Genomic DNA, 17587 nt, shown 5'->3' on the forward strand with positions numbered 1-17587 from the left:
ATGGGATCCGAACCCTCAGCGGGAGCGCCACCGCACTCCCAAGTGGCGCACTCTCCAGTGCACCACCGGGCCGGCCCAGGAAACCCATTTTTAAAAGAGATTTTAAAGTTGTTTTTTACTTCTGTTTTTAAACGTTTTCTCTACTGGCCATGTTTAAGTTGCTAATACTCATGTAGTAAGAGTTTCTCACATGTATGTATTATTCATTCATTAGTTTATTCACCAAATTTTCCTTAAGTAATTACTGTTGGCAATTACTAAGGGAATAAAAAGTTAACAATAAAGCTCTGGCCCTGAAAAGCTCCCAATTTAGTTGCAAAGGCACAACATGCACAAACATGCCACCTCCCTGCCAAATTATATAATGATAAAATGCACCATTTCCAATCTTTGACCTTTAATTAATATCCTACTCAAAGAAAAAAAAATGTTTTCTTTTTATAACTTACCCTCATTAGTCCTATATAAATAGGTTCTAGATGCACTGGAGCAATTGGCTCTACTGTGCATGACAGTTTAAGTCTCTGCAGACAGTGATTCCCCTTAACCTCACCTTCTACAGTTCCTTCACTTGTCTTTCAGACTCTCCAGTCTCCCTGCACACCCTGATTTTAACGTTCACTAGCTTTTTCTAAATGTCCCTGTTAAAATTCAGTGATAAATGACCAGAGTTTTCCTTATCATTAACTACCAGTATTTGATTTACACACACAGATATTATTCATATAGCCTCAAATTGAGGGATTTTCATTCTTTTTTTTAAAAAAAAAGTTACCTTCCTATTCTTATTTTCCCCTTATAACAACCCTCTGGCTGTAGTTATTATTATTATTTTTTGTTTGTTTGTTTTTTTGTCTTTTGTCTTTTTTCCGTGTCCGGCAACGGATCGCAACCCTCAGTGTTGCCCCCGTACCGGACCGGGGACCGGCAATGGGATCGCAACCCTCGGCGTTGCTCCCGCGCCTCGCTCAGCCAGTGAGCGGGAACCGGTCTGTATGTGGGATCCGAACCCTCGGGCGGGAGCGCCGCCGCGCTTCCCAAGCGGCGCACTATCCAGTGCGCCACCGGGCCGGCCCTGTAGTTATTATTTTAATCTCCATTTCATATAAAAGCAAAAACTGAAGCTTCCAAAGGCCAGGTAGCTCGGTCATAGTCAGACAGCTCCTAGGCAAAAGAGCTGGGGCTGACACCCTGCAGGACCCAGCTTCAAAGTCTGCGCTCTTACACACTATGACAGACAAGTACTTGTATTACACCAATACCTCATTATTATTAACTGATAATAATGTCAAAAACTATGTTTTTCAATTTTTTTCCAGTCATGAACATTAAAATTTTTCTTAGTTGTGTTTCCACCATGCATTTGTGTACTTGCATGCACAGATATGTGTGCGTGTGTGTGATTATAGCTCCACATTTCAGTTCTCAAAGTCTATTCTGAATGTGATAGGAACCCCTCCTATCAGAGGAGTTAATCCTCCTAGCTTTCTGCCACATACACACGGAATAAGCCCATCTGCTGTGCATTAATCAAATTATTAGAATTTTGTTTCAGGACAAGGCTTAAACACAAGGCTTGCTGACTATCACAGATCACATTCCCAACTGCCAAGCCTATTAATTATTCTTTGAGCAAGGCTTATAAACAAGCAATGTTTCCTCCTAGGAATATTTCCATCCAGTCCATATTTTATCATCTTCTCCAAAAGGTATTGCAGAAGATTTTTTCAAATGTTCTATTACAGTCAAGACACATCAGTTCTCGGTATTGCTCATTCTACCAATCTGGCAATTCTACTTAACAAGAAAGTGCAGTTATTTTGTAATAATGTACTCTAAGTAAACTAACATTGACTAATACTGACTTTTAATCATTTCTTTCTAAGGACCAGAATATGTTTTCTAAGTGTCTACAAACCATCTATTTAATCATTCATTCCAGGATTTTGTCAGGGATAAATACTAAGCTTCTTGCTGAATAATTTCAGAATGTATTCTTTTCCCCTTTTAGAAATTCGGACATCTATGACATGTCTCAAATGTCCTGTTATATGTCTCGTATTATCCATGGTTTATTAAAAATTACAATGGCTCTAAGAACACATCTTCTTCAATATGCAATATGCCCAGTTCTGAACATTTATCCATCTTACAGCTGCCAGTGGGTGCCCTCTTGTGATACTTCCATTTCTACCCGGGTGCTGGCTCCCAGCAGAGCCTGCTATGTGTAATTCACCAGGTGTAAGGATCCAAGACAAGGGAAAGGGAAAGCCGGTAGTAAAGGAGCAATAAGCCTAGTAAAACTGGAGCAGCCACAACAGTCCCAGAAGAGAGCTGACAATCAGAAAAAAATTCAAAATGGGTTCTCAACTCCAGTTCCTAAACTGAAGTCAAAATTCAGAATTCTGATCTAGAGAAAATGTGGTAGGGGGCATGCCTTTGGAACTGTGGGAGAGATGGGGGAAAGGCAGATACAAAATTGGGCCCTTCTGCGAATCCTCTCAAAAATGAAGCAAAGGAGAAAAAGAAAACGGCCTGGCTGTGGGAAACAGGAAGGAAAGAATAAGATGCTGGTGCCCAGAGGGGAAGGTAGAGGAATGCAGAACTCCAGGTCGTGTGGATCCCCACAAGGGTCTGGAGCCCATGAGGAGTCTGGAGGCCCATGAGAAAGTGATGCTTTGGAAGCAGATGATGCTTCAGAAATTCTTGGTAGCTTGCACCTCTCTCCACAAAAGTAGCCAAAAGACGATATCCAAATACCTGGATGTCATGGGGTGAGGTACACTGCAACACACTGCTGGTCTCTCAGGGGTTTCAGGCAAAAAGGAGTTGCCATTTTAAACAGCTGGGGCTGGGCTAGGGCCTAGCAGCACAGAAAATGAGAATCCTCTACTCTCTTGGGGTTAGCCTTTTAGTTTCACACTCCCTGCCTTTAATTGTCTCCATTTGAAGACTTCCCCCCACCTCTCTCCCTGAAGAAAACAAGAGCAAAATAGGTACTGGCTGGTTCTTCCATCTCTTTGCAGTAAACAGAACACCAGCTTTCTTATAAGAGTGGTATGATTATTTTCTGATTGTATACGCCCATTTATTCTGGGAGTCAGTTTTTCTAATATTTTTCTGAGAATTGTTTTCTCTTATTCATTCTTAAACTCAGTCCCCTCCCCTTCCACTTTATCAAATTGTCTTAAATCCAGGCTCTTTTATTTAGCCACGTCAGAGCAATGTGGAAAGTTTTTCCTCTTCCTTTGTTATTGGAAAATTTTCAACAACTATATGGTGCAAATTTCAATTTTTAAATTTTTCCCCCATGAGCAAAGAGTTTCGTGCTTTCTAAGATGTCTCTAACCATGGATTCACACTAATGTTTCCTATAAATTAATATATATATATAAAGTCTTATGTTTCTTTTTCTTTTAGCTACAATAAATTCTTGGCTAATGCAGTTATTTTTCTCCTAAATTCCTGTACAGCAAATTTTCTCCTTGCTCCACAGACTAAAGTGTCAGGAAAACAAAGAGAAAACTTTATGAAACAGTATCTTTTACTTATTTATTTATTTTTTTTTTAGCAGAATGGGACTTTCAGCAGATGTCAGCATAGCTGAAGTTTTGTGGAGCCTATTTGCTAGGTGCACAAGGGTAGCTGAATGAAGACGAAATTAAGTGGTATATGTAGGTACTGAGGGCTTTATGTTTTAACTAGTAAAGGAAATGTTTCATCAGAATATAATTGTATAGATTCCATTTCCTTCTGGTATCAAAATACAAGGGGCCATCCAAAAGCTCACAGAAAGATTTGTATTATCTTTTACTTCTATTTTTCCACAAACGTTTTGAAGTACCCTTGTACAGAATTGTGTTTGCAGTTGTGCAAACTATATTGCAGTCATTCTGTATTTGAAAGCAAATTTCAAGTACATGAACATAACAGGTTCTGTGTATGTAGAAAGTACATTTCCATGTGCCATTGTTGTGGTTAAACTAACTGGCATCTAAATCTTGGAGAAAATACTCCAAAAAGATTGTAACTGGATATATTTTAATGCTTAATTGGTCTCTCAGTCACACCTCTCAGTCATATTCCATTTCCCATCTTTTATTATTTCCTTTTATTATTTCAGTACATACCTGTCTCCCTCCATTAGATTTTAGTTTAACGTCATATAGATTGGTATTCATTCCTGCATGTAAGTTTCATAAATCTTCAAATAAAATGCATCTAAACTTTAATGCGTTAGAAAAATGCTTGCTAAATAGCATTTAGTATATTGAATACATTAATTAGTAATTTAAGTGGCCATTTTCTCAGCTCTAAATTTTAATACCCGTATTGGGTGCATATGGTTTGTATATTTTGGCTAAATATATGCCTGGATAGTAAGACACTCACAACTCCATAAAGTGTAAACAGATCACAGGATCAGTGATTTCTATCAGAAAATTAGAATGATGCTGAGACTATCTGCAATACAGATCATATTTATTTTACAAAAGGGAAATTACCTATAAAACCCAAGGGCTGATCTCTTTTGTCCAGACTCAGTACTTTTTATTTTTTTTCATCCTGTCTTCTCTCCACCCCCAAATTATGCAGGCACATATTTTCATATTAGAAAGCAGATCAGAACGATCATTCTGGTGACAGAACTATCACCAATCAACCTCCAGGCTCCATGCCTTCTAACCAAGTGTTTGTTTTTGTTTTTTCCTCTCAATTCTGCCTCACTGCCTGTCACAGTGTAGTACTTGGTACTTCTCTCCCTTTGGTTTGCTTCGTGCTGATGGTAAGTTGTGTGTTTACTTTAAAAACCATTTTGCAACCCTTCACATTCCAGCTCTCAACCCAGCATGCTGTTGCCCAGCAACACTAACTGGGACGCTCCTCTCAGGGGCTGAACCAGAGGCTGCCAGCAGCAAACAAGGCCACTGGAAATCATCATCTCACTCGCTCCTGAGTCAATTACCAGAATCCAATGAAGTGCAAGACCTTTAGAAACTCAAGCTGATATCTTTCCTTTCCCAGTTTTTCTCTCTGTAGAAAGTTATTCTATTGATGGCTACTCTTTTGCTTTGCACTAAATTTCATTTCCTCCTGAACACTAGAAACACAATCTTGCAAATCATGAATTGCTTAAACACAAGCACACAGCTGCCCCCAAACTGATGCCCAACTGACTCAAAATTGAAAGCAGAAATCAAAATATATTTGTATTATTCTGGGCCGGCCCCATGGCTCACTTGGGAGAGTGCGGCGCTGGTAGTGCCAAGGCCGCAGGTTCGGATCCTATATAGGGATGGCCGGTGTGCTCACTGGCTGAGCATGGTGCAGACAACACTGCCAAGGGTTGCAATCCCCTTACCAGTCAAAAAATACTAAGGATGCTGAGGGTGGAATTTTTTTTTTTTTTTTTTTTTTTTTTTACAATTCACTGTACATTAAAATCCTTTGGAGAGCTTTGTTTTGTTTTTAAATACTGATACTCAATCTCAAGGGTCAAGTAAATATCTTTAGGGTAGGATCCTCCAGGTTTTCGTAGTTCTAGAAATGCTTCAGGTGTTCCTAATATGTGCATCTAGAGTTAAAAATGACTGTGCTGAGCAGTGCTTCTCAGGCTTTTACATACATATGGGTAATAGGTTAAGCAAACTTAAAGAAGATTCTGATTCAGTAGGTCTGGGGTAGGGCCTGATAGTCTTTATTTTTAATGGCTCCTGGCCATGCCAATACTGCTGGAATTTTGAGTAGCAAGAGGCTAGAGGTATAAGAATACTGAAAGTGGTTAATAAGTGGTTTAATATTGCCCAAAGGGCCCCTGAATAGATGAATCTAAATACAGAGAATGGTATCTAAACATAGGGAATGGTAACTGTCCTCAGCCCCATCTTGCTTAGCATTCAACAATGAAAACAAACAAGTTTAAAGATAACTTCGATTCAGAAGATGCTGACAGAAAAAGCAAACAAATTGGATTATACAAATAATTTCCAAAATAGCCACAGGCTGGCACAATGGGCCATACTGGTAAGATAACATTTAACAGAGACACATGAAACTAAGTCTTCTATTTAGGTCCCATTCTCTCAACTCCCCAGATAGATCTAAGTACAGAATTCAAAAATCCAGCTTATCTAACTACATATATAAGAAAGAATTCAGGGCTTTTAAATCCATAGTAAACTCAATGTGAGTCAACTTATTGTCCCCAAATCAGGTTATTTTATGCCATGCTAAAAGAAATGTGCTCTTAATAATGAGGGAAGTGGTAGTTTCACTTTACCCTTAGACTGTCAAAAATCGAGTCAGATCAGTTTTAAGGTTTTATTTCAAAAGAACCTAGACAAAGAAGAGAGTGTTTGGACCACAGTGAGAAGGAGTTTCAAGGAAAAACTGGCTGCATAGGAGAAGAGAAGGCTGGGGAAGAAAGCATAGCTGCTTTCAAACCTCTGAGATGAGCCTTTATTTGAAAAAGGGATTGGGCTTGTTCTAATAGTATAAACACAGAGACATTTTTTCTCATTGTGTTAAGGGTCAGATTAAGAAGAAATTGGCTCCTCATAAAATTGTATATTTTCCATCACTAGAGCAATTTAGAAATATTCTGGTTAATTGTTCAGTGGATTGACACTGTGGAGCAGTATAGGGTTAGAGAAGATTTTTAACATCCTGTACTTTGAAATATTCTGTTTTGTTATGGTAAAAGAAAGCAAACTTATAGAATACTTGTTGATCCTCTACTTGGACATCTCCACATATATTCGGATGTCATATTTGAACTCAACTATGATGTACATTCAGAAGTGAAATTTTAGCTTTCTGATTGAAACATATAGAAAATATTTCAATTTGGGGAGCAAATAGCCAATTTTGAGCACTTACAATACCGATGTTCTTGCTGAAACTTCTTCTGAGCAGTTTCTCCCTACAAATGATTATTTGCTAGAGAAATTCCCATTAATTATATTTTACTTGCTATCAAAATAAATGAGTCCTTTCCTAGGGGAGCATGTTTTCAGATATTATCTCATTTGGGTTTTGAAATATGTGTGTGTATATATATTAAAAAATTCACTCTACTAGTAGGTATTTTTCAAATCATTGTACACCCTCGGCTCATGATTGTAAAGTTCCTTACTATTGAATAAAGTGAATGTTCTTTAAAAAATTAAGTAAAATCAATTCCAGAATTTCATTCAAGATTGTTTAAAATGTTAAGGCCCAGTGGAGGTTCTGACCCACACAATTCATTTTACTTTATCAATCATGATTAAATTTCCTGGCATACAGTCAGCATTTTTAAACAGTTCACTGGCTAGTCCCCTCGCCTTTTCTTCCTGCTGTTATGTCTGACAGTGGTGTTGATATGTTGACAAATCAATCTATTCATTAATATTCAGCAGGCTTACTGGATCTGCAAGCCTCATAAACTGTTACAAACACAGTTTAATTCTTAAAATGACAATTGTCTTTCTTTTGTTTCTCATACCATTGGATTTCTGGGTCTCATCTACCCGAGGCTTATTTTCAATGGGGTCATTTTTTGTTTTGAACAATATGTAGTAAAAGAGGGACCTACAGCTGGTTCCTTTTCATGGCAAAGTACTACTTCCAACTTAAGTGTTTAGTGTTCTGGAACACTGTTGGTTTTTGAAAGCATACCACATGGTAATGGTGTTAGGCTTTTATTTAGCTTTGCTTTGTGTTGGTACTGGCTGTATTTTTCAATTTCCAATATCTGGGGAAAAAACATGCATGTGACCAATTTTATTTGAACTTTCCAAATTGAATGGCAAAAAGTGCTTTTAAAATAAAATTTAGATGCTTTGATAAATTTAGTGGTATATTATTATTGCCATTCTGTACCTTAAGATACTATACATTCTAAAATCTACAGTCAAGGATTGAAACCAACTGGAAGGATAAATTATAGCTGTGCTTATCAGGGAAAAGAAGAGGCATAAATACTACCACTGAGGCTGTCAGAATACACAATGGAAGAAACCTACGTCACTGTGCACCATAACAATTTGATAATTTTGCCATAAAGATAAGCCTTAGTGTTAATGTAAAAGCATTCCTTTTTTTTTTCTTTTTATATATGGGATGTCAAGGCTTCCTGCCTGATCTTAATTCTTGATCATGCCAACTAACCATGTGACCCTGAGGCTGAGCAGTAACAACACAGCAGGTGACTTGGGAATAGGTGCTTCTTCAGACTTCACCTGTGAAGACAGTAAATGATCTTCTGTCTGCAGGGGTCGGGGACTCTTTATGAGAATTTCCGAGGCTGCCTCTGTGTTGATTACTGCGTGCTTGCCTCCCTAATGGCATATAAAGGAATATCAAAACTTGGAAGAAAAAAAAGTAGTAATTTCTCTGGTGATCTTCATGGCCCATTACTAACCTTCCTCAAATTTACCATCCATCTCTAATTGAACACATCAATTCAATTTGATGATGGAAATGTACTGTTACTCCAACAAATGCTTTCTGATCCATTGCTGCAGGATTGTCATCATTTCCCTAGTGAGATGACTTGCACAGAAGCAAATTATATCTCACCTCACTAGACAATCCACATCATTTGGTTACCTGTGTCACTTCTCTTCCTCTAAGAATAAACTCTGGGGAAAACAAAAGCTGTATAATCAAGTCATGTGTAGAAAAAATCATTTAAGATGTGTGCTACGATTCTGAGAAATAAAGGAATGTAGGAAAAGAGAATTCATTTGACTTTCACACTTGAAAATTTTCCTTTGTGTGGACATGATAGGTTTACAAACGTAAGATTACATCTTCACCTACTCAGTCACACTGCAGTGATTGGTGTTATAGAAAACGAACTGGAATCCTACAGCTCTTCAGTAAGAAATATTTACATATAAATATTACATATATTGTTTATTTAAAATTTTAGACAACTTTTAGACTGTGCATGGAAGAATTATAGTTATAAAAAAGAATGTGCTCCATTTATTCTTGGATCCTTCTTTCACTTGATGAACTTTTGTTTACGTTAATTATTTTTTACAAACGTTATCAAATGCACCTAGTGAAAGATCTAAATCAGTTAAGGAGAGTTAAAAATAAAAAATAAAAACCTCATATTATTATTAGACCCACTATTGCAGAGTACCTTTTCTAACGATTTAAAATTTTTCTTCTGATCACATCTATACCTCTAAATAATAAATGCAGTATCTTTTAAGCTTGGTTCATTAACTCAATACCAACAATACTCAAAGTGTGGTCCATGGATCAGTATTTAAGTGATAATGGGTTGCCTTTTCCATAAGATAAAATTTACCTAATCAAGTGAATATTTAAAAATAGGTGCAAGAATCCTTTAAAGGAACCAAGAAAGGAAATAGGCTGGATGTGCTGAGTACTAAGCCAAACCTGGCATGGGATAAAAACTGCAGGTGAGAGTGAGGCCATGTCTAATTACTGACGGGTAGTGACAGATGTACTGGATAATGACAAATGACCAGCCAGATAGTCACAAAGATGAAAGGAAACAGAACACACAACACTGCCTTAGAATGAACTGAAATGTTCTAGAACTCTCTTCCCATGATGAGCTAGAGTGTCCTTTTGTGCAATTGTTTGTAATCACATGATTCATGCTGGAGTGTTTTGTTTGTATACAGTAGTCCCCTTTATCCTCAAGGGATATGTACCAAAACCCCAGTGGATGCCTGAAACTGTGGATAGTACCAAACCCTGTATATTCTATGTTTTTTCCTATACATACATACCTATGATAAAGTTTAATTATAAATTAGGCACAGTAAGAGATTAACAACAGTAACGACTAATTAAATAGAACAATTATAACAAGACACAGCAAAAAAAGTTATATAAATGTGGTCTTTTGGTCTTTCTGTCTCTCACTCAAAAGACATTACTGTTTGTAATATTTGTGGACTGTGGTTGAATGTGGGTAACTGAAACCATGGAAAGCAAAACCACAGATAAGGGGGGACTACTGTACAAGCAATCTTATGTAAAGGTGGTTCTTCAAAAAGTTTTTGGAAAAATAGAATTAAAAGATCATATGAATATTTCTGTGAACTTTTTGAAGACCCCTCATACAGTTATATATGTAGAAATATTTATATAATGTATGTGTTTAGTTACATATAATTAGAGATAACCATATTATATTAACTATAGTTAAATATATAAAAAAGCATTTAGTTATATAACTTTATAAATAACTGTGTGTACATACAGATATAAAAACTAAATACATACAGATAGACAGATAGACAGAAGGATAGATAGACTATGTAAAGCAACTGGGAAATAGAAAGCAATATATTTAAGCTAATGTAGTTATGCCAATCACTGTGCTAAGCACTTTTCAGTGCAATCTCATTTAATACTTACAATAACACACTGAGGTAGGAATTAGTATCACCATATTTTAGAAAAGAAAACTGAGGCCTAAGAGAATAAGTAACTCTGATGAGGTCACTAAGATACTAAGTAGTAGAGCTCTCAAATCAATACTTTGTCACAATATGATCCTGTTTCCCAGTATTTTTAGAGATTATTAAAAATTGTGTTGCTACTAGCACTAAGTTAGTGAAAGCATTTTAAAAATTTAGTGTGACAGGATGGCTGTCAATGCTGTGGATAAGAACATCTCCCTTGAAGCCAGCAAACAGGATTTGCACCCTGGTCCCACCCAGGCAAACCACCTAACCCTCCATGCCTACATTTTCTCATCTTTAAAATGGAAACAATAATAGTATCGATTCAAACGTTAGGCACAATTAAATGAATTCATATATGTAAAGCGGTCAGAGTAGTGTTTGGCTACAGGGAAAATGCTGTAGAAATGTTAGCTATTAATATTTTTCTTTCAAAATTTAATTTTACTATCTTCATTTTACTTGTAACATTTGCTAAGTTAAGTTTTACTCAAATTTTCTCTTATTTTTCAAATCACACCTTGATTCACACACCCAAAGATCTATTTTTAAATAAAGCTTTTGCATTTATTTTTAGCCTAGAATCTTTTCCCTGCAGGAACTCCTCCTCTCCCACCTGGTCAATCAGAGCCAGGCTCCTGGGGTGAGTGCATGATTGTTTCCAGGGCATTACAGGATTTAAGCATAGTCAATCAGTGCCCCTTTCCATGATTCTGTGGCTACTGAGAGATGACCGTTCTTCCATTCTGAGATCAAGTACTATAAATACAGCACAAAAGCCTGGGGCTGCTGAGGATCACTCTATGCCACATGAAGTGCTCGCCTGAGAAGGAAGTCATCATAAAGGAAAGCAGAGCTGAGAGATGGAGAAACTAAGACTTGAACTTTACGATCCAGCTGAATCTGAGGTTGACCTTTTGAACTTCCCAGTTGTGTGAGTTGATAAGTTATCTTATTTGCCTAAGTTAGTTAGAGATACGTTTCTGTTATTTAAACACAAATCCTGATTAATTCATCGATAAATTATTAGTAAGCATATCGCCAGAATGCCAGTATTCAGTTTATTATATTATCGTAGCAAGAATAATTAATGAGTATAATGTATTTCTTTAGGTCCCTAAAAATCAAGCCATAAGAAATAAGCACACTTTGGTGTACAACAATGTATAGTGTAAAGAACAGATGCAAATAAATGATTTCAAGTCTGAGCCCTTGATTTCAAGATTACTGTGTGACCTTACGCAAGTCGCTAAATCTTCAGGTTTCTCTCTAATACAGAGACTAAAGCCAATTACTTATCACAGGATTATTGTGAGGATCAAGCAGCACAATGACTGTTCAATCAATCACCCCGATATACGAGTTCATGTCTACACTAAGAGAGCAATGTATGTGATAAAGAAATCCTTTCAATCTGACACATCTATGCATGCTATAAAGACCTTTTAACATTTTCTTTTGCTAGTGATGACTAATCAGAATAGCAGATAGAACTATATCTCTAACTGCTTGACTATTGTTGACCTTTACCTTTGACTCCAGAATCATGGAGATACCTAGATGTTTATTTCCCTGCATCTGGATTCTTAGTGTTTCTGGTGTGGTGTAAAGATCCTGAGACTAAAAGTTGACCTAATATCAGTTGAGACCACCTTTTGCCAGATACTAGTTCTGCTTGTATATTTGTCACATCCTACATGCTTAGAATTATTTGGTACCAGCCTTGTTATAACTTCTAATCAGAGAATATTTGTTTTTAACAAGATAGTGGGAGAGAATGTGGGTCAGTAACTACCTTTGTAATACCTCAGCTGATATTGAACATAATTGAACTAACTTTCCTCTATATTCAAGCATGAGTTCTGTTCATAGAGACAGCGTGATAACTCATTTGCCATCCACAGCTTCTGTTAGCAGACAGGACAACTCCTGTGCTTCAAAGGCAAGGATGAACCAGAAAGAGGCACTGGACAGAGAGGCCAGTTAATTCTTAAACTGATACTGAGTCATTTGGAAAAGTGAGGAGGGTTCTATCTTCCACCTGAGCTGGTCTCCACATCACTTTGAGTGGCAGGAAATTTTTAGTGCTTAGACATTTCTATAGCCAAGTAAAATGTCTACTTTCTGGTCAGGTATAAATGAATTTTGAATTATCCTGTATAATTCCTTCTTGCTAAAATGCTGTACCTCTTCTTTTCCATTCTTCAGTGACTGACCTAAGTTCCATCTCCTCTGAAAATGCAATTCTAACTAGTCAAATCCACAGTGATTCTCCCACTGAACGTGAAGACCGTGATTTTATACCTAGCTAACAACTCAAGGAAATAAATGATTATTTTTCCAAACTCATAACTCATTTCCAAACTAGTTTTTAAGTGCTTTGAAGCACATTTTATGTTCTATCCTCTACTTTTGTATTACCTGTGATATACGTTGTTTTCCCAACACCTGTTTCTTTATCCATTGATATCTATGCCTCACATCTGTATTACCAGTAATAATTAAATGTTCACTTCTACATCTATTCGTTTCTGTCCTAAATAGACTATATCCAAGTAGGTTATATCTACATAGCAAGGTAAATTTACCTGATAGCAGAGAGTGGGCATCATCTGTTCCACTACTCAAGAAAAAAAGTTTTAAAATGTGAAGGTTATTTCTCCAATAACCCATGCCTGCATAACAGGAAAGTGTCTTACTGGATTCAGAGATATTCCAGATTTGCATTCTGATAACAACATCAAGTTATCTTACAGAACTTCTGGATTACAGGTATCAAGTATAATGGTTAATTCTATTTAGAGGTAGTGTTGCCTAACAAGGGTACTGGTCATAAGGTTATTTGATAATTCCCTCTTTTCTGTCTTCAGAAAAATAATTGCATTTCACTTTTTGTCTTTGTTGAGTTACCCTAAATATTTAATTACTCCTTTGGCATACATGATGATAGTTCTTTTGTAGGCCACAGATTCTAAGATATATCCATTAGTTATGATTTATAACTAATTAGAGAGTTTTAAAGATAGTTGCTAATGGTAACTTAAAGCTCTGATAATAGATAGCTCTTGCTATATAATACCAGTGGTAATATAAGAATTTAATTTACCTTAGGCAGTTTATACATACTCTTTTCCCATCTATAGAATGTATGCAATGGCAGGTATCAAGTAAGAGATGTTTATCTATGAATGTATGAGCCTCATTAAGTGGTGAAAATCTGAACAGTTAAAATAAGTTTAGAATTAGACATTGCCCGTAGACTAGAAAAGAAGTGAGTCTACTGGTGAAAGGACAGATGCTCAGAGGGACTGAGTATGAACTCTGGCCCTGCCACTTTCTAGCTATGTGATCTTGACCTGTGGTGTCACTTCTTTTGCTTTAGTTTTCTTACCTCTAATATAAGTGTAACAGTAAAACCTATCTTATGGGATTTTTATAAGAATTAAACAAACTCCAAAGTATGTTTACTGAGAAACTCCTTTCTGAATCACTGAACACAACATTGGCTCTACCCTGTCAGACTCTGCCATTTCTTTTAAAGCTATCTCTTTTCCTTTAAGAGGAGGGAAATATTTGCTAAGAAGATTATAATGTTAAATAATGCAACACTGCCAAAGTAATCTATCCAAAAGAACTCATCAGAGATACATACAGAAATTATACAATAGGATGTTATAATACTAAACAACCTAAAAATTCCAGGGAAATACCCAAATAAAATATTATACATACCTTAATGTCACACAAAGGAAATCAGTAGACAAAGAACTTGGTATACTAATATATGTAATATGAAATTAAAATATCAATATCATAGAGTTCTTATGTTGATAATAGTTTAAAGTGGTTAACACAGAACCAGGCACATGGTAAGTAAGCCCTTACTAAAGATTCATTATTAGCATTACATCCACGTATAAATATTCATAAGTTCTACGGAAATATACCAAATATGAACAACTTTTCCCTGGATGTTTCATTTACATCTTAATACATATTTCCCAATCTCTCGTGTGTGTGTGTGTGTGTGTGTGTGTGTGTGTGTGTGTGTGTGTGTACATATACATACATGCATATAGTATATATACACATACTATATATTCTATATATGTGTGTACATAGTGTATACATACACATACACTTCATCAAAAGACACTTTTGGTCTCCATTTCCTTTACTTCTCACACCCCGATTTGTGCCTTTTGTACCTCCACTCCAGTGGGTACTTTACAGTGAGCATTTGTCAATTTAATAATTCACTATTAAATTAATAGCATAACACTTAAGGATTAAACCATCATCATTTCTGAATGGAAGATATTACCTTCATGAGAGATTTCCTTCCAGGGATTTGGTGGATACATGAAAGCTGCATTCTGGATTTGGTCGTGTATGTCTTCATCTTCATTAAATGGAAACGTGCCGCTGAGGCTTACATAGATGATGACCCCAACAGACCACATGTCTAGAGAGCGATTATAGCCCTTGTTCCTTAGAACCTCAGGAGCCAGGTAAGCTGGGGTACCCACCACTGACCTCCGGAAAGACTTCTCTCCAATGATTCGGGCAAAACCAAAATCACAAAGTTTCACCTGTTGACAGTAAGGGTTTGAGGAAATAGTTCACGATTGCATGTTTGTGTGTTCGCTCAGGTCCATCAGAGACAACCATTAATACTTTGCCTAAAATGATAGGGATTTCTCATGATACAAGTATTATCTATCTCATGATAGAACTATTTTCCATTTTATGTACTTGAAGACAGTGGTTTATGTACTGATACAAAAGTATGTTTTCTGGTTTTTCTGTTTATTTTGGCGGCTGGCTGGTACAGGGATTGAGCCCTGGACATTGGTGTTCTCAACATGATGGTCTAACCAATTGAGATAACCAAACAGCCCCCAAAGTATGTTTTCATTCATAAAAATACTATCTAAACAGTCTCCCTTCCTCTCCCAAAAAACTAAGAATCAAATGTGAAAAAAAGTATACTCAGTGGGAAATACTGAGTGGGAAAAAAGTATACTGAGTGGGAAATACTGTTTACAAAGCATGAAAACATTTTGCACATCAGGGAAGTGATGAACTTAACTAAAGGGCTTATTATAAGTAAAGGATGAAGAATAAGTACAGAGATAAATCATGCCATCCACAATAATCCTCAATACTAGCTCTGCATTGGCACATAGGCAGGACAGTCCCCTTCTTCAGGTCACTTCCGATCTATGATTCCCTGGATGAAAGATCAGTTGTTTTCCACCCTCTTGGTTGAGGAAAGGAAGAAAGTTTTGCCCTTGCCTTTGAAAATAATACTAAGGTTTAATGTCTTGCCCAACATTACAGAGCCAGTAGCATCTCTGTGACTCTTTTAAGTGTTCTCACTCTCAGGCCAATGCTTTCCACACTGGCCTAGGGCTTCCAGTTGTAGAGAAGCCGAAAAGCAGACTGAGAAGGTGCAGTTGTGTGTTATTAAGGCAGGCTGAACTGAGAAGACCCAGTGACAAAACCACAGTCCCCAGAATATAAGAAGGTAACAAACTGATGAAAACAAGCAGGAAAAATTTGAAACAAATAAAGGTTTTGAGGGAAAAAAGAAAGGTGACAGGGTGCTGTGGGAACCAGGGATGCTGTCAGCTGGCTTTTTGCTGAGAGAGGCATTTATACTTGCCTGAGGGAAAGGATCAGCTGATGCTAGCAACACGTTTTCTGGTTTGAGGTCACAGTGAACGATATTTTTAAAATGAAGATGCCGCAAAGCCACAAGTATCTATAAAAAAAGGAAATCACCAAAATTATTTATTTTAAGTCTACCAGTTTATTTCAAAATTTTTTCTACCAGGACATAAATGTAAAAGGCCAAGAAAAACCCATGACAAATGTCAAGTTTATGTTCAAGATGCTGAAGTAGCTAGATTAACATAACAGGTTTCTAAGGAAAGTTCAATGGAAAGAGTAGCATATTGTGGTATTCATATAGCAACCAAGACAGACACAGATAAAGGAATTCAACATTTATTTTCAAAGAGTCAGGACTAAGCCAATGTACATTCTAAAATTTCATGAATAGTTCTAATACAGGGGTCTGCATACATGTTATTAATTTGGTATGAATTTGGACTCTGAATAACAGTTATAAATCAGATACTATAATAAACCACTGCAACCTTTTCTATTGTAGTTTAGACTGGAAGGAGGGACTAAACAACAAGGCTAGGAAGCTGTAGTTAAACAGTGATAACATTTGATATTAAATATTATCTTTTTTCTGTCTCTAATTGATTTCTTACCTGGGTAATTAAAAACTTCGTTATGTGCTCTGGCAACCTGCCCTTTTCACTTGACAAGATCATCTCCAGCATGTCTCCATGGAGTTTTTCCATAACAACAAACACTCTTTCAGGCGTCTCAAACATACACTCCAAATTTACAACACCAGGGTGATGAAGGTTCTATTAAAGATAAATAAAGCACTTGAAGAAAATGAGTTTTTTGATACTGTTTGGCAAGCTCACTGATTATACAAAACTGCTCAAGCTTAAAGCAATGGAGAAACCCACACTTAAGATTTTTAACACCTCTACATTCCACATGTGCTGCCTTGTATTTTTGAAATTCTAATGTTGCCAAAAAATACATCTTTACTTTCTATGCATAGTGAAATTATTTTTATGCTACAAATCCAAGTTCCAGCACAGTAAATTGCTAATTAGGTTTTAATTAGAATACCATATTGAGAAATCTGCAATTTCTTAAGATCATCTCCAATGTTAAGCATACTGTCCTAAATAAGTATACTAGGCCATCTCTACACAACTGGTAGAAATTCAATGTAGAATACATGAAATTTATACATGTAGTCCATCTGAGTGCACTGATGAAGCACCTTAGTCAAATTTTTTTAGAATTGCTCTGCTACTGGAGGCTGGAGTGGTTTGTTACAGAAGCTCTTATATTGAGTGAAGATCACTATGAAACAGAAGAAAAAATTATTACTGAGTCCTGGCTTTGTCCAGAACATCATGCTACATGGTAGTCCTGCATGGTTCTTAAGCATTCAATAAATATTGTAACAATAGGGCCGGCCCCATGGCGCACTGCTACAGTGCGCTGCTTGGGAGCGCGGTGGCGCTCCCGCCGAGGGGTCGGAT

General features: G+C 36.7%; 1 protein-coding gene across 1 annotated transcript in view; it reads right to left on the minus strand.

The window, feature by feature from the left end:
• The window catches only part of PRKD1 (protein kinase D1), a 93763-nt gene that overhangs the window by 5055 nt on the left and 71121 nt on the right, over positions 1-17587 (minus strand). The window contains exons 11-13 of the mRNA XM_008589072.1: positions 16727-16888; positions 16108-16206; positions 14764-15031 (exon numbers count right to left, since the gene is read on the minus strand). Of these exons, the coding sequence (XP_008587294.1) occupies positions 14764-15031; positions 16108-16206; positions 16727-16888 (529 nt within the window). The remainder of the gene's footprint in view (positions 1-14763; positions 15032-16107; positions 16207-16726; positions 16889-17587) is intronic.

This window comes from Galeopterus variegatus, unplaced genomic scaffold, assembly GCF_000696425.1.
Source record: "Galeopterus variegatus unplaced genomic scaffold, G_variegatus-3.0.2 Scaffold5181, whole genome shotgun sequence".
In the NCBI taxonomy this organism is placed as follows: Eukaryota; Metazoa; Chordata; class Mammalia; order Dermoptera; family Cynocephalidae; genus Galeopterus; species Galeopterus variegatus.